General features: G+C 44.1%; 2 protein-coding genes across 2 annotated transcripts; one reads left to right on the forward strand and one right to left on the reverse strand.

Moving 5' to 3' along the window:
- Nucleotides 1-3,963: 3,963 nt before the first annotated feature.
- LOC108935701 (claudin-4-like) lies at nt 3,964-5,923 on the reverse strand. Its single transcript, XM_018754507.2, has 2 exons — nt 5,696-5,923; nt 3,964-5,091 (listed from the first exon to the last, which is right to left on the reverse strand). The coding sequence occupies exon 2, from the start codon at nt 4,870-4,872 to the stop codon at nt 4,219-4,221; it is 654 nt and encodes a 217-aa protein (XP_018610023.1). The 5' UTR covers nt 4,873-5,091; nt 5,696-5,923; the 3' UTR covers nt 3,964-4,218.
- A 6,349-nt stretch (nt 5,924-12,272) lies between these two features.
- Nucleotides 12,273-17,219, forward strand: LOC108935804 (peripheral myelin protein 22-like). Its single transcript, XM_018754680.2, has 5 exons — nt 12,273-12,351; nt 12,934-13,024; nt 13,273-13,366; nt 15,352-15,492; nt 16,463-17,219. The coding sequence occupies exons 2-5, from the start codon at nt 12,947-12,949 to the stop codon at nt 16,621-16,623; spliced, it is 474 nt and encodes a 157-aa protein (XP_018610196.1). The 5' UTR covers nt 12,273-12,351; nt 12,934-12,946; the 3' UTR covers nt 16,624-17,219.
- Nucleotides 17,220-17,983: the final 764 nt, after the last annotated feature.

A 17,983-nucleotide genomic window follows, 5' to 3' on the forward strand; every position in this document is an offset into this window, starting at 1 on the left:
GGTCAAAGAAGAGGTGAAGGTCAGGTGAGGTTCAAACATTGTCCAGAGGAGTATAACCAGAATCGTCGTCAAAAAGGGAAAACAAAGAGTCGAAAACCAGAGAAGCAATAACAAAGGGAACAAGGAAGTAAACAGGAACAGAACCCCCCCTCATGGGCAGCTCCAGCTGCCCTACTCTGGGAAGGAGGGCGTCCCCAGGGGTGAGGCATCGTCCTGTCCAGGCGGTCCCTATAGAAGGTAACAATCAGATCTGGGTCCAGAAAGTCACGAGCGCTCACCCAGGACTGTTCCTCCAGGCCATAGCCCTCCCTGTCAACCAGGTACTGTAGCGTCCCCCTCCGGCGTCGAGAGTCCAGCAAGGCCCGCACTGTGTAGGCTGGCTTCCCATCGACCTGCACCAGAGGCGGGGAGCGCTCGTGGCGGATGGCTGGAGGAGAGAGGTCCCACATGACTTGAGGATGGACACGTGGCAGGTGGGGTGCACCCACATTCCTGGAGACAGCTGGAGCTTATAGGTGACAGGGGTCACTCGGTGGAGTACCTTGCATGGCCCAATGCACCGCGGGGCTGAGTTTCTTTGAGGGCAGGTGCAACTAAAGGTCCCAGGTGTAGAGCCAGACGCGTTGCCCAGGCACGAAGGTCATGGTCCGCTGATGTTGACGTGCCTGCTGTTTAAACCAGGCCGTGGTCGCGCCAAGGTGGTCCCAGAGTGACCGCCACATCTCACCACTCTTCCGGTGTCAGTTGTCCACTGCGGAGGGGTAGGAGGGGTCTGCTACGGTAACAAGGAGGATTGATACCCCAACACACATTGGAAGGGCGACAAACTGGTGGCGGTATGGGACAGAGCATTATGGGCGTATTCAGCCCAGGTCAGGTACCGTGCACACTAATGCTGCTTCTGGGCACAGTAGGAGCACATGTACAGCGAGATGTCCTGCTGTAGGTGCTTGGCTTGGCCATTAGCTTGCGGGTGATACCTCAATGTGAGGCTTACCTTGACCCCTAACCTGTCCCAGAAGGCCCTCCACAGCCTTGACATGAAGTGAGGGCCCCTGGCCAAGACGATGTCCACGGGTAAGTTGTACAGCTGGAACACCTGCTGGAAAAGGATCTCGACCATCTCCAAGGCAGGTGGCAGCTTGGGGAGTGGGATTAGGCAGTAAGCCTTGGAGAAATGGTCCACCAAGGTGATTATCACAATTTTATCGTCTGACACATGGAGGTCAACCAAGAAATCCACTGCCACATGGGGCCAAGGAGGGGAGGGTATAGGCAGTGGTTCCAGCAGTCCTGCGGGCTTCAACGTTGGGGTCCTTGCCTGGGAGCACGTGGCACAGATTTTGACGAAATCTCTAACGTCGTCCAGCATGGAGGGCCACCAGAAGCACCCCTGCAAGAAGGAGAGAGTCTGGTGGACCCCGGGATGACCTGAGGCGGGGGAGTCATGTGCCCACTGCAGGAGGGAAGACCTCATCCGGGTGGGCACATAGTCCTTCCCATCAGGCTTTTCAGGGGGCACAGTCTCAGCGGCCTGGGCCTCCTGCAGCTCTCGAAAGAACTGACATTGCACAGGAGCAACCACCCAACCTTTGGGGAGGATCAATTCAGGGTTCTCAGGTGCTGGTTTGGGGTCATGTAGTTGGGGCAGGGCATCAGCCTTAGTATTCTTAGACCCTGGCTGGTATGACACCGTGAACTGGAACCGGGTGAAGAACAGAGCCCAGCAGGCCTGACGGGCATTCAGCCTGCGGGCCTTTTCCATGTACTCCAGGTTTTGGTGATCGGTTAGCACCAGGAAGAGGTGAATAGTGCCCTCCAGCCAGTGCCTCCATTCTTCCAGTGTCAGCTTGATGGCGAGGAGCTCTCTGTTACTGATGTCATAATTTTGCTCAGCCGGTGACAATTTACTTGAGAAATACAAACAGGGTAGAGCTTGGAGGGGTTTCCCTGCCTTTGGGAAAGAACGGCTTCAACCCGCACGAGCGAGGCATCCACCTTGACCACAAACGGCAGGGAAGAATCGAGGTGTTTGAGCACAGGAGCTGAGGTGAACCGAGCCTTTAGGTCCTGGAGCGAGCTGTCGGCCACGTTGGTCTAGGGCAACCGGGTGCCCTTGGTCGGAGTGAGTGCAGTGAGGGGGACGGCAAGAGTGCTGAACCCACAGGTAAGGCGGCGATAAAAGTTTGCAAACCCGAGGCAGAGACAAGGGGTACACACGGCCTCTGGGAGGAGTGGTCCCAGGTAAGAGGTTAATTGTACAATTCCACGGCTGATGAGGAGGAAGCTCTGCTGTCCGGGTCTTACTGAAAACCTCTCGGAGGTTCTCATATTCTCGTGGAATCTTCACCAGAGGGACTCCAACTACCCCCTTTACCGAGATGGCCTGGCACAGAAGGTGTAAGCATGAACGCACAGACCTGTCTCTCTATGACATCAACTCCCCCATGCTCCAACGGAACACCGGGTCAAGGCATATTTAATATTCAAGAAAAATATTAAATTATATAATAGATATTTAAGAAAGGTGACCGAAGGCTGTGTTCCAACTACTTGAGATTATGCTCGTCTGGCTCCTAGGCAAAATTTGTACCAGAGTATAGACTCTATTCAGTAGATGAGCCTTGGATACAAGAGGAACAATACAGTTTTATCCTGGTTACAGTTTTCCAGCTGTTTCCCTGGCACAGTTGCTTCAGGTAATTCAGTCGACGTGTAGCCAGGGCATTAGTGCTTCAGTGGCAAAACTTGGCTGCGATGGGGAATCTTAGAGATCTCAGTTATGTCTCATTAACAAACATAATTGGATTCTTGCTCCGATGCTGTGCCTTAGTACCTCCCACTTTGCAATCCTCCGCCTACAAAAATGCATGTAAAACACATGCGCGTATATTTACACACAGGCTTATACAAGACACAGAGTGGGACTCTGGACTCTGTATCTCACACAAGTGGATCTTGATCTCTGGTTCTGTGAACCAAGTGTGTAGGAGGGACCATCATCTTTGTGTCTATGAGGGACAAACCTTGATCCCTTGTGTGAAGTTGGTTGCCACACAAAGCAGTGATTTGTCAGGCCCATGGATGAGTGGGTAGGGGGGAGCTGATGGGTATGGCCCACTGATACACACAGAAGCGCCATTGTTTCGCCCACAGTACCGCACCCATCCTAGAGACCCATAGTTTATGGGTTGTGATAGCACCCTCCTGTCATGGAGATCACTGTCTGTCATCTTGGTCATCTGAAAATTGGTTTCTGGCTTGGAGCGCTTCACTGCACCATTCAACAGACCAGGGAACAGGAAGTCAAGAACCTGCAGGACAGAAAAACCTTGCCAACATCCATGAAGAGTAATTTTTCAGTGCTCATTGTGTTTTAGGCCAGTTGGGGTTTTCTTTGATCCACTGTTACTCTTTGATCCATTCTCTGACAAAAATATGATAAAGGGTAAGAGAGGAAGAAAGAATTTGTCCTCATTCAAGCAGCCTTTCCACAATGTGTGAAATAACAGACATGTTTTTGAATCCACACACACACTGACTGAAACTGCTCATCCTGAGTGGGGTTGCGGCGAACCAGAGCCTAACCCAGCAACACAGGGCGTAAGGCTGGAGGGGGAGGGGGGACACCCAGGACGGGACACTAGTCTGTCAGAAGGTACCCCAAGCGAGACTTGAGCCCCAGACCTGCCAGAGAGCAAACTCGCTGCCCCACCGCGCCACCGCGCCACCCCTGTTTTTGAATCCAACTGAGAAAAATAGTAACAGTGAGATTTAATTATGAAAGATTAATTTTACATTTACGTTACATTTACATTTATTCACTTAGCAGATGCTTTTCTCCAAAGCGACTTACAATGGATACTACCACTACTAATGGATTTTAAGAGAGAGTATATTGCTTCTATCAGTGAATAAACATGCAAAATCCATGAATAAATAGATTTAAAAATGTAAGCCTTTATTGATTTTTTTTAATACACACAAACATACGGTATGGGTTATCAAGTGAGGTCAGAGGCGGAGTAACAAAACGATTTCACATTTCTTTTCATAACCTCACACTGGGTACAAACAAGACAAAGAATCATACAGGGGAAATAGCAGGACTGTTAAGAGAAAAGTAGCAGACAGTGTGGAGACCAGAAGCATGTTTCATTTCTCAGGTGACTGGGCTGGAGGTGGGGATGGGGTGGGTTGTGCGCCCTCTGGGGTTCCTCAGACATACCCCTTCACCTGGGCCACCCCTCCAGCTGCCCTCCGCGGACTCTCCTCTTCACTGCTAAATGTGGGTGAAGATGGGATGCCAGGTGGGGCAGATCCACTGTAGAGCAATGCCCCACCAATCAGTAGGAGCCCCGATGCCCCCCAGCCAAGGTAGAGGGCAGGGCCGAGCTCACGCTTGTGTGGAGCAGCCACATGTGGGTCGTAGAAATCCCGGATGATAGAGTGTGCCGTCCAGCACACGGGCACCAGGTAAAGGAAGCCTGCAATTCCGAAGAGGGCTCCGGATACACGACTGATGCGAGCTTTGGTATGCTGTCGCCCCAGGCACTTGGTGCACTTGACACCCAGGATGGCAAGGCCCAGTGCCAGCCCGCATAGCAGGATGGAGAGCATGGTGAGGCCACGTGCTGCCTGCATGTCACTAGGCAGAGCCAGCATGCTGTCATACACCTTGCACTGGATCTGGCCTGTGCTCTGGACGATGCAGGCCATCCACAGGCCTTCCCAGATGATCTGAGCTGTCACAATGTTGTTGCCAATGAAAGCAGTGACACGCCACAGGGGGACAGCACATACTATGGACCCACCTACCCAGCCTAGCAGGGACAGGATTAGGCCTAGCAATTGTAGGCCTGTTGATGCCATTGGTAGTGGACTAGTTTTAGTCGTAGTTCTTCTCCCCAACCTCTATCTTGGGCTCTCTCTTCTGGTGAAGTCAGCGGACCTGCTTGGTTTTGGACCTCACTTTTCTTTTTGTTTTTCTTCTTTTCAGGCCACAGGAAATAGTTCAAAGATCAGGAAAACTGACACCACCGTCTATCCAGATTCTTTGCCTTTCTCAGTGTTAAGATGAAGCCAAGCAGGCTGAAGAGAAAGAGGCAAGAGAGAAAATTCTGTGTGAAAATGCTTGGTTTTTAATTCACTTTACAGTGTTAAGCCAAGTTAAAGCCAAATATTGAAAGCAGATTTTAAAACATTGTCATCAACTAGATAGCAATGAATTGCTGAAAGACAGTGTTTCCCTTGTTGCTATTTCTTTTTTCAAGGTCAACAAAATCTAGTAGACTTCATGATATCTCTGCCAAACATGGACACTGGAACAGAAGCTGGAATCTTAGTTGTAACTCCTAAGAATGGCTTCTTTTCACAGAAATGTGGGAGCTGAACTGAGCATCACTGGACAAGTGGATTATCTCACACAGACACAAAGAGCTTCTAAACAGAGAGTTGTTTAACACCCAGAGTGGGTGAAATATGTCAGTTTTTTTCTTTCTCTTCATTATCAGGTTGCTATTTTGTAAGTAAATGCCCAAGTTCTGACACAAAAAAAAACATTTTCTCCTAAAATAACTTAAACATAAGTACCTTGAGGCTTAGTAAAGTTAAGCATCCATCATTTGTGATTGATTTGTAGATTCGGCTTGAAGTTTCACGGTAGATAAACCCACATCATCAACAATCATGTTACCTGATGTGAGATGCTGGGAACTCCTCTGCTGTGGGTCTCCTTCTATCCAATGATGAGACACTGAGAAATCGCAGATCAGGTGTTGTTCCACAGGTGGTCCAGTGGTGAAGAACCATATACTAATAAGCAGAAAGACTGGGGCGCAGGTGAGAGGCTGCTCCCAGTGTGAGAGTGTGTGAAAGCGTGTCTGAAGCAGTGTGTGAATGTGTATTCCAGTGTGACTATCAGTGCCTGGTGTTCACACACAATGGTCTGCTGTTCTCTCATCACTCTGTGTCTCCATACCCCTCCTACATCTTCAACCCCCAATCCCTGACAGGCCAATGTGTTTCTGATCTGGACTTTGTCTCCATGTTCTCTTTTTCTGATGGATTTTTTGAAGTGTTTCCCTTTAGTCTGTTCTTTCAGAGCTTTGAATGACAATCTGAAAGACTGACAACCTTCAGGCCTCTGTCTGCTGTTTTGGATGTGCCCTCTTGTTCTTCTCAAGACCTTTTCACTTCCTCAGACTCTCTTTCAAATACCCTAGATTCATCATAAAGTTGTCAGGCTGATTTGTCTAAAAGCCCTACAAAAATAACCTTTTGCATCAATTCATTATTTTTCAATATGCACCACCTAGCTAGTAAGAGTGAAACTACAACTAAAGATTTTGTCTCAAGTATCTGAGAACTGTGAAGGATACATGACCACAGAAGAAGATTAGTCATTCTTCAGGCTTTTAAGAAGTAAAAATAATTATTACAATGAAAATTAAGGACAAAAACAGCTGAGAAATGCATTGTCTTATACTGGCTTTCTTTGAATTTTCTTTACATGGAAAGCTGTGAAAAAGATGAATCAGGGCACAGACCGTTGGACCTAGATGAGGGATTCTTTATTGAAATATTGAAGAGACAAAGCAAATCTCATGGTTGGGGGCAGGTGAAGGTCCAAACTCAAGGGTCGAACATTGTACCAAAGATGATCCTGAGACGTGGTTGAAGGAACGGAGTGAAGGTCGAGAGATGGGATTGGAGGATGAGGAGACGGGCAGGGGAACGAGGAAGGGAGATGCAAGCAGCAGGTCAGGTAAATCAAGTGTATGGTTTGGGAGAGCAGAGGGGACAGTTGTGTCAACAAGATTCCACAACCAGGGAGTGGTGCAGTGGTGCCATTTATACCACGCTGCACTGATTACAGCCAGGTGCTTGTGGCTGGGGTGTGGTCATGGGTGTGACAAAATCTGAGAAGTAATGTCAATTCAAAAAACTTTTCTGAAGTTTGGATTTTTATACTGCAAAAAAAAAAAAAAAAACTTAAAAATCAACAAAATGTTTTGAGTGCTCATCAAAAAAAGATTGTTAATGTTAATCTCAAAAATATTGTTCTGATATGATAAAGTGTGGTTTGATTTAAAGTTCAAAGTAAGTTTTTATGATTTGGGCAACTCAAAATAAAAAATCTAATTCACTGGATTTTGAAGTAGTGTCACATACACAGGGGGGCGTGGTGGCGCAGTGGGTTGGACCAGGTCCTGCTCTCCAGTGGGTCTAGGGTTCGAGTCCTGCTTGGGGTGCCTTGTGACGGACTGGCGTCCCGTCCTGGGTGTGTCCCCTCCCCCTCTGGCCTTACGCCCTGTGTTACCGGGTAGGCTCCGGTTCCCCGTCACCCCATATGGGACAAGCGGTTCTGAAAATGTGTGTGTGTGTGTCACATACACATGAGTACTTTCATTTTTTTTTTATTTCTAGGGTAGCTGGTAGTATTGGGGTTAACACTAGACATTTAAAACCTTAAGTCTGCTGCAGTATTCTGGAAATATTAAATTAGAAGTACCTAACTACATAAATATGTCAGTCAGGATTCAAGCATCTTCTAAGCAACAAATAACTTTCAGATGCAGCCGCTTTAGAGAAAATTAAATGTAGTTAGACATTCTTGTTCTGCATTGTGAAAATGAAAAAGATTTTCAGGATTTTCTTTTAAGATCCTAGATCAAATTTCATATTTTACATTCAGGACTTCCACAAGTTGCTTGTAGTTATGCATCCATGTAATCGTCATTCTCATCTTCCCAAGTCATTCTGTCTGACATCTCTGCCTGACTCAGTACAGAGCTCCTTGTTCTATATCCAGAAGACTCTGATCTCTTTGGCTGATTCTTCTTCATCCACCACTTGACCTTCCATGTGGACACTTGATGTGTCAGTTCAAAGTCACACTCTAAAGGTGTTTGAGTCCCACCACTCACTGTAACACTATTGTTTAGTCAGTACCAAGGGATCAGACTTGTTCTCGTGGTTGGCGATGGGCAAATGGCTGGTTGGTTGGCGAACAGAACAGAGGTGATGAGCTGAAGTCGTGGTCGGGGGACAAAGCAGGCAGTCGTTACCAAAGAGCCATGGAACGGGTCTTGGGATAAAAAGGTGAGGTAGGTTTGAAAGCTCAAAGGGGACAGTTGTCTCAAAAGAGATTCCACAGCTGGGAAGTGGTTGAGCATCCCCAGATACAACATCCAGAAGCATCCCCAGATACAACCTTTATTCAGCCATTACACTGGTACTGTACTGCTCATCTGTGTATCTTATAATATTTAATAAAATAAAAAATTTAAAAAAAAATTGGTGTGGGTATTGGGATTTGTCTGTGTCTTATGCACCTACTTGAACGATGAACCTCGGTGCAGTAAGTGGTAGGGAACAAACTAGGTTTGCTTGAGACTTTCACGTCTGCAGCTATGTCTCCTTCTCTCAATGTAATGCATAAATTGTACTTTTGCTGAGATGTACGTCGCTTTGGACAAAAGCATCTGCTAAATGAATAAATGTAAATGTAAATGTAAATGAGTGATGGTTTTTATAGCCAAGTCCTCCAACTGAAGTCAGGTGCTTTAATCGGATCCAGGTGCTGCTGGTTGAGGTGTTGGCGTGGTCATGATATTGAGTTTTAGAGTGAATTCAAATTTCTTTGCTTACTTTCTCACATAGCCTTTCTTTGCTGTTAGAAAAAACTTTGTACAGGAAGTTGTAAAGGTAGCTGTCTAAAGGTTAACATTTTAATTTTTTCGTATATAAGGGAAAAGTACAATTGAGTCTCAGCTCAAAGGTTATTTGCTTTATTGTTGTACTTACTATATGCTCACCTCCATAATCCTGACAAACCTTCAATCTCTTCATTATCTTTCCTCAGTTTCATTTTTCCACATCCTATGCTACTTGACTGGAGGGTGCAGTAGGAGGCAAGTAATCCCAGATGCCTCTATGGCTCTGGTCACACAGTTCAGGTAGTATATAACAAACCTCTTATTTTATTTGAATTCCCTTATTCCTTGGTTCACCACCTGAGAAACACAAGGTTTATTTTGCCCAATTTTTTTCTGAACCCTGAGGAGTGTAGTCCTCTAGATAGACCACTAGTGGAGATACTTTGAGTCAGACCTCTGAGTAGACCATAAGCTTTTGTAAGCTACCAAACGAGGTGCCAGAAAAGTTCTTTTAAAGCTTTAAAGAAATATGGATAAACAGTCCTGTCACTATGGAAGACATGATGAGTGCAAATAGAATTTGGCCTGTTCATTACCTTTATGAAAATATTTAACTCAGATCTTAGTAAGTTTACATGAATTGCCTGTAACAGCTCAGGGCCATATATAGAAGGATATGCCCGTAAATGGAAGTCATTTTGCAACACATACCTTATGTTGGAAAAATTTCTTTATTTTCCCCTCTGAAAAACTTCATTAACAAATTCAGTTCTTGTCTTTGGGGCATGCTGAGCAAAATTACTTGCATATTCTATCAGGGTCAGTGTCCTAGGGGGGTTTTAAATCCTATCAAGCTTCTAGTCTATCTTTGATATTGCTACAGGCTGGGACATCAGCACCATATCAAAGATAGACAGTAACTGGATGTATAGTACTTCACTCTTTGTACTCCTACGATGGATGAAATTAAATATTTTCCAGTCACTTCTGTGAACTGCCAAACTATATACTGTAACTGTGTTAACTTCAATAATGTGATTATACATTCAGTGCAGAGATTTGTATGCTTTTTCAGGTACACACACACAGTCTGAAATCGCATGTCCCAAGCAGGGTTGCGGCAAACCGGAGCTCAACCCGGCAACACAGAATGCACAGTGGCACAGCGAGTAGTGTTGTTACCTCACAGCACCTGGGTGGTGTACGAGAAAGTGGGTTTGATCCCCACTCACTCTGTGTGGAGTTTGCATGTTCTCCCCGTGTCTGTGTGGGTTTCCTCCGGGTGCTCTGGTTTCCTCCCACAGTCCAAAGACATGCTATTCATGTTCCCCTGTAGTGTTTGAGTGACACAGAGCAATTGTGTTTCACTGATGTATGGATGAGTGACCCATTGTAAGTATTGTATCTAGCAGTGTAAATCACCTTGGGGAATAAGGTGTGTGGGCTAGTAACATTACATAGTACCCATTGTAAGTTGCTTTGGAGAAAAGCATCTGCTAAGTGAATAAATGTAAATGTAAGGCTGGAGGGGGAGGGGACACACCCCGGACGGAATGCCAGTCCATCGCAGGGCACCCCAAGCAAGACTCGAACTGCAGACCCTGGCTAAGCCTGCGTAATTTTTACTGGAACAATTTAGGGTGCAGATGATACAATATGAATGAACTTTGTCAGATTTCTCTGAAATTTGTTTTGCATAGTAGCAGCTCTATCCTTCAGGATGGTAACATACAGAACAGGGTAGCAAACAAGGATATTAGAAAATAAAATAGAATAAATGAGTAAGAAATGAGAAAATAGAGTTGATAAATAAATAAGTAAATAATAAGTAAATAAATAGTGCAGTGGTTTTCGAAATTACACACACTGAACACATCAAGACAACACCAAACATACATTTCCAGTATGCTGCACATCCATATTTTCCACCAAGGATATTGGACAAATATTACACTTCTATTCTGACCAGCAAAATTGCTATTGTGAATAACTGCAGTTGCCTGAGTACCACTGTCTTGATTGTGCAGACCAATTGATTCAGCAAAGAAAGAATTCTTCAACCTGTTGAGTCATACCTTACTCAAGAGTAATACAGCACAAGGTGGAATTCAAACTTGGGTCCTTAACTGCTATGCTGCCTGCTGTCCCTATACCCTGCAGCACTAGCTCTTATTTTCTGAATCGTCATGAATCTGAAGGGTGCATTTATTGCAAGTGGAAAAGAGAATGCCTTGTATGCCATTTGCTTGTTCCTGGTGCCAGTCCAACAAAAGGTAAACCTAGAGGGCCTGAGATGGATGTTTGAGGGCAATGTGTATCAGCCTATCTGTTTGTTCCACCAAGGTCTACCCAGGCTGCTGGAGAGTGTGCCTCCCATTGGGGGTGAACAGGATTCTATCAGCAGGAGGAATTCAAAGAGCTTTGCTTTCTTGGGTTCCAGGTATATATTTATAGCCTGTGAAGTCAGTGGATGGGAGTAGCTGTACTACTAGGGGAGACCTGGCCTTGTTAAGCAGGCTGGAAGCCTCATGGGCCACATTACTGCCAATGGCTCAGGGACATGGAGAAGAACGTTCAAATCAAGGCCATTCATGTAATATGTTCTTTCATTCATAAACAATTACATTAAGTCTGAGCTGAGATGATTTTCAACAGCCTCTTAATCACCAACATTCCTTCCTTCCTCTTTGGGGCAGAGATGCCACTGAAGTAATGCTAAAGAAACAGACAAAATTTAGCTTAATGGAAGGTGGTCAAAGGGTCTATAATTGGACTTATTTGGACCAAATTGATCCTCCCATGGGCGTGGTAGCGCAGTGGCGCAGTGGGTTGGACCGGGTCCTGCTCTCTGGTGGGTCGGGGGTTCGAGTCCCGCTTGAGGTGCCTTGTGGCGGACTGGCGTCCCGTCCTGGGTGTGTCCCCTCCCCTTCTGGCCTTACGCCCTGTATTGCCGGGTAGGATCCGCGACCCCGTATGGGACAAGCGGTTCTGTAAATGTGTGTGTGTGTGATCCTCCCACCCCGAAGGTCTAACAGAACTGGCGTTGAGGTACATTATCACAACTGCCATCTAATTCAAACTGTTGTTTTCCCAACAAGGATCAGTTAAGTGTATTGTACCTATTTTTTCTAAAAGGTGAACGCACAGTGTCATCTGTCCTGAGAAATGGCTACCAGCCATCATATTTAGCCCAATGTACACCAAAATAACCAGGTTTTCTGGACACAACCAACTGCACCTCACTCACTCAAGAGAGGTGGCATCTCTAATGACTCACACAACTAGCCTACAGATGACTAGGTACTCATCAAAATCAGTTGTCACAAGATACAAGTAATTGCACCAACACCAAAGAAAACCAGTGAAATCAGCGTGAAGTCTGAAGAATCTCGTTACAGTTTAGTTAGCACAAGGAACATACACATTACCTTATCAGTTACATAAATACAGTGCCGTGGAAGGTCCAACAGACTTCAGTTACTCAGCTTTGTGGATATTTTTAGCAGTGTACTGGAGGAGGACCGTCACACTGTGGTGCATGGCTGCGCATTCCTGCCACGCGCTTGAAACCTTATAAGTATGAGTTGCTGCAGGAGTCAGGGTGGTCAGAGAGTTGGCTGGGGGGACTGCTGTGGAGTCTCATCTGTGCAAAATTGCTTTCTTTTCCTGGAATCTAAATTACACACTCTAAGTAAGTTGGACACTCCTCGGAATGCTTTTAATTTTAAACAGATGAGAAGTAACATCGGGATTTTATATTTTTGCAACATATACAGGAGTTCTAAAAAACCTTGGATTATCATAAAAACCATCACATGGTCAAATTGGGAGTTACTACCGTGGCAGAGCGTTTACTGCATGTATTGATTTTTTTAAATTCCAAATTAATTCCAATTCCAGTGATGTCACTAAGAACGCATGTATAATAAAGCTTTTACGCAACATATGCAGCACAGTATTTTTGTAGAATTTCTTGTAACAACTGCAAATGTAAAAAATTTTTTTTGGTAAAATGTTTTCTTCTGGGCATTTTTTTTTTTTCCACATTTTTGCTTGTCTTCTTAAATGCTTCTTTGGTGCTACTTAAATCTAAGTCTTTTATAAACATTAATACAATAAATTGAATGAATTGCATTTGGTGTAGACAAAACAGTTAATATTTTCCTGCCAAGGAAAACAAAAATAGTGTCCACATTGAGTTTTACCGATGGGGAACACCCCATATAAACACTGGCTGAATATCAGCACCTGTTTCTTTATTTTTTTTGTTCAGACTGGGGTAAAAAATGGTCCTGCTTCTCTTTGGAATAATCATCTTACACCTGGCTGCCCTTGCCCTTCTTTTGGTTTCAACAATTGTCAATGTGAGTATTTTAATTGTATTCTTTCACTATTAAATTTGACTTCTACTGGAAATAAAGTTAGACAACTATGGTACATGACAAATATGCCTGAAGACCTAAGATTGCATGTCCAGCTGTAGGAATAATCAGTTGGCAGTAATCTTAGCACTTATGGTTATGAATAAAAAGATGCCACTGAGTCTTGGTGCTTTGCAGAGTGATGCCCTTTGGTTACCACATTGTGTGCATGTGTGTGTTTAATGCCTTAGGCATGGGTGGTAGGAGACACCATCACCTCTGACCTATGGACCAACTGCTCCATGGCTAATGGAGGATACCACTGTCTCCCGTCCTTCTCAGGAGGTGGGCATTGTGACTTCATGCTATTTTTAGAATGTCTATAGTGTTTACAAACATTCTATTTCTGGGTCCTGTATGTCCACCTTTCCCAGTTGTTTTAAGACACTGACATTCAGTCTTGACACTGGCAAAACTAAGTGTTCTACTCACTACATAGGAATATCACAGGACTTCTGTGTAGGGGTTCCCAACCATTTGCAGCCAAGACATGTGGGCTTTGATCCAAGGTGGGCAACTGCAACTGTCTGTTGATGGAAGGCTGGAACTTCTGTACACTTTGGCAACCCATTTCAGAAGCAGACATAGCAGAAACACCATGGGGTGGAGAGAGTAAGGAGGTTTCAAACCTTTCAGATAATTCAGTTCCATTTGTAGAATGGGCATGGCAGTAGACCATTGCTCCTCAGAGCTGCTGCCTATAGATAGAATGTTAAAATGCTGCTTTGCACAATGAGAACTAGTTTCTCACCTTTAGAGTAAAATTTAATCAGTTCAACCTGTCTTGCACTCAACATGTAATTTTCTGGGAGATTTCAGCCAACAGAGTCAATGGGTTGTTAATGGTAACGCACTGTATCAAAATGGTTGTTTCTTAGAGAGCTATTCCTGTATTAAGGCACATGGAGAGTGAGATTCTTCTCTGCAAATAGCACTGATGGGTGTTCCACTTGTTTTCAGCAACACTTGGATTACCTCCAGTAGAAATGGTTTTATTCACATAGGGCCCCTGTTATTCAAAACATGGTCACTGTGCAACAGTACAGACACTGGTTAGTCGTGCAGTTCATTAACAGATGGTTGTGGGTTTAAATCTCAATTCGGCAGAGTGAAGCTGGGTGGGAAGAGGCTACGAGATAGTTTGTGGTTTTAAGAAAAAAACTGGTGCAGTCTGGGGAGAATTTTTTTTTCTCAAATGAAGGCTGATTTCAGTGTACGTCCCCTCTTTGCTTCACTTTGCTGTGTTTAGAACCGCATCAGCAGTGTAAGCCTGTATGTCAATGCTCTATACTGTGGGGTCACCACTTGAAATCAGCTGTGTTTATCTTATTTAACAAAGTGCTCTGTTGAGCTATGAAATGAAAGGTACTCCTGTGGCCTTTGATCATCTAAGGTATGAGTTGAGCTCTAGAAGGTTTCAGGTCCGAAGCACTTTTATTGTGTCCTTGAATAAGATATTGACCTCTGCTACTCCAGCTATGAAAGCTTGGTCATGCATCAAACCATCTTTTCAGAGAAAATACAAACCAGTTACTGTAGTTTCATCACATGATCAAAAATAAATAAAACCAAACTTATTTTGACCAAAAGATGAAACGGCAGAAGAGCCATTTCTTATTGGTGGGTTGAGAGGAGGAGTAGCTGCTCCTCTCTTCCCATGTCACTCCTTGGTATTGTTGTCCTATTTGGGTCTCTCACTGTCACGTGTGGTGCAAAAAGAGTGCTGGACATGAGCCTCGGCCACATTCTTCGAAGTCCAACCGTGTCAGAGGCCATGGCAAAAACAGACGTGCGGACACAGCTGAACATGAGAGGTACTGGGAACCAGCCCTTCCAGAGTTATGGCTGGAAACCTAAGACCCTTGAGTCTTCTCACACGTGACTATTCAGCTCTCAACAGCAAGAAATAGACCCTCTATATTCAAGAAGGGCCACTAGGAAAAAGCTTATTTCAAAACCTCCCACAATATACACACTGTTCTCAAACACAGTCCATTGTGGCCTTGAAAAAATCCAAGCTGTCCATACACAGCACTAGGGACACGAGACAGACTCTCCTGTACACCAAATAAACCTCAGAAATTTTTTAAATCAGAGTTAGGAATCATCTAGACAGTATAAGCTCAAAAAAGCAGAAACACTCCTCTACAGGACTGTACCCCATCACCGTCATCTGTCTACTGTCTACTCTTTCCCCGTATCTGGTCAAGTATCTCTCCTTAAGCAATCCCATCCAACAAGTGATTCCTCCCAATTACTGTCTCCTTCAGAGTGGATGCAGGCCGTGCAGGGTCTCATGATCTTGTCTGCGGCCTTCTGTGGCATCTCCCTCTTCCTCTTCTTCTGTCAGCTGTTTACTCTCCGCAAGGGAGGACGTTTCTTCCTTACCGGAATTTTCCAGATCATTGCAAGTGAGTGTGACCTTTGACCGCTCCAACACTGTTCGCTTGTCAATCAAATGAGGCACATTGACATCCACATTGAACAGCCCTGTATACTACAAGCTTCTGAATTTTGATTTTGCTAGTGTAATAAAGATGTTTACATTCCCCTTTATTTGGCTGATGAGTTTCTCCAAAGCAACTTAATGTAAACCACTTACAGTGTTTATCTATCTATACAGCTGGGTAATATTTACTGGAACAATTCATTCAGTGTAAGTATCTTGATCAAGATTACTACAGCAGGAGATGGGATTCAAACTTGGATCCCTTGAGTCCAGAGGTAGTGGCTCTAAACACTACATGAGATGCTTCTTATGTTGTGAGACACACACACACACACACACACACACACACACACACACACACACACACACACACACACACACACACACACACACACACACACACACACACACACACACACGAGTCTGAGACTGCTTGTTCCAAGTGGGGTTACGGCAAACCAGAGCCTAACCCGCCATATTAAAAAGTTTCATTTTGATGATGCTGACCCTTAAAATGGGGTCCGTAGAGTCAAGAATAAATGTGCCTGTCCTGTTATATTGTTGAAGGTGATAAGATCCTCAGTACAGACAGAGAATTGTAAATAAACCAAGGCATACTTAAATTATCTGAGAGATTAAGTGCATAGATTAAACCCCCATATAGAACCACAGCTGCTCTCCAACACAAAGACAAACATGATTGACCCAATGGACTGAGCATGAATCCAAAATTCCTTTTATTACTGGAATATCATTACTCATTAAAAACCAGCACTGGAGAAAATTAGCATGCAGTTAGTAGTAAGGTTTTCTATTTTGTTCTGTAGAACTGTTTGGTTTATTTTAGAGACCCATCACTGATAAGACCACAGTTTACATGAAGAGAAAGCCTTTCCTACCAGCCTGTCTCCATTTCTCTTTCTCCCACGAAGGCCTACTAGTCATGAGTGCCGCCATCATCTACACGCTGATGAGCTCAGAGTGGGTATCAAATGATCAGGGCTTTGGGTTCGCCTACTTCCTGGCCTGGGTGGCTTTTCCCCTCGCTCTGTTCAGCGGACTCCTGTACCTCATCCTGAGGAAAAAAGACTGAGTGTGATCAGGGGCCACTCTCACAGCTCCCGCAACGGGGTGGACAGTCATCAGCAGCCGGACAAGCTGGACACAACAGAATCAGTGCAGTTCTTTGAACATGTATATATCACCAAAGGCTTGAAACCTCTTCATAATACTTCCCTCATACGTGTACATAGTATTGCCGTGTTATTTTGTCCTTATGTTTAGCTGAATGCTGCAAATGCTTCAAACGTTAAATTTTTTGTATTTGTTTTATTTTTAAACCAACTAAAATACATTTAAACCAAAGAAGTCTGCAGAAAAAAATCGTTTAAAATTGTACCATCTCAGCAAAAACTAGGATTATCCACAGTGATTTAATGAATGATTAAATAAGACAGCTTTTTTAAAAATGCCAGTATGTTTTTACTGAATATTTCTGTCAACAGCGTTTATATTTCCTTTTTTTTTTTTCAAAAGTATAAGGTGCTAAGTATTTGCCAGTTGTGTTTCCAAAATATATTGCAGTAAAGAAGCAAAGTAAGATAAATCAAGAAGCAGGTGGAACATTTACTTCTGTACATAAACTATGCTGCTTTTTGTTTATTTTTTAATAAAAAATCACTAAAAGAATTTGGAGCTGAATGTCTGACCTCTACTACAGTGCTAAAACGAGATAGGGTTGAGGGTGAAATAATCCCCTATGAGTAAAAACATGGAGCGCAAGACACTGTTCCCTAGGTTTTCACACAAGTACTTTTCTTGAATGTGTTTACTGACTTTATGGAGGCTGACTGGCGAGGTAAGCTCTTTACCAGCATGCCCCCTGCTGGCCACTGAAGTGTTATTCCAATCACATATATCACTTTCATCACTAGAGGGGGACAAATCTTCAGCTGTCAAGTATTACATTTCTATAGGCAGTCATGCAGCAGGTTCCTTAAGCTTCTGAATATTAAAAAAATGTTATTGCTTTATTATTAGAGGGGTTTTATTAACTGGAGGGGCTTTGGCAAATTTTCTAATAAATGCTAGCAGGATAACTGAGAAATGAGGTGACTTGTAATTTTTCCTATTTTGATGAATGACCTGACTGTGCTGTGGGAAGTGAAGAATGTTAAGGTATTTCGTGAAACATTCACACACGTAGACAGATGCAATATGATACTTAGTTCAATGTTATCACATATATATAATTTACCATCTCACCAAATTAATTTAATACCATGCCACTATTTTCCATCAAAGCAAATCTCTGACAGGGCTTAGGAAAATGAATGTTCTGGACAATCATAGAGGAGCAGTGGGGTTCCCATACGTCACCACCCTGTGAAGTAGCTGTTCCGAAGGTCAAACCCAGGGAGTTCAGCTGGCCCTGTAAACCTGACTGAATCTGT

Source organism: Scleropages formosus, chromosome 8 (genome assembly GCF_900964775.1).
Source record: "Scleropages formosus chromosome 8, fSclFor1.1, whole genome shotgun sequence".
Lineage (NCBI taxonomy): Eukaryota > Metazoa > Chordata > Actinopteri > Osteoglossiformes > Osteoglossidae > Scleropages > Scleropages formosus.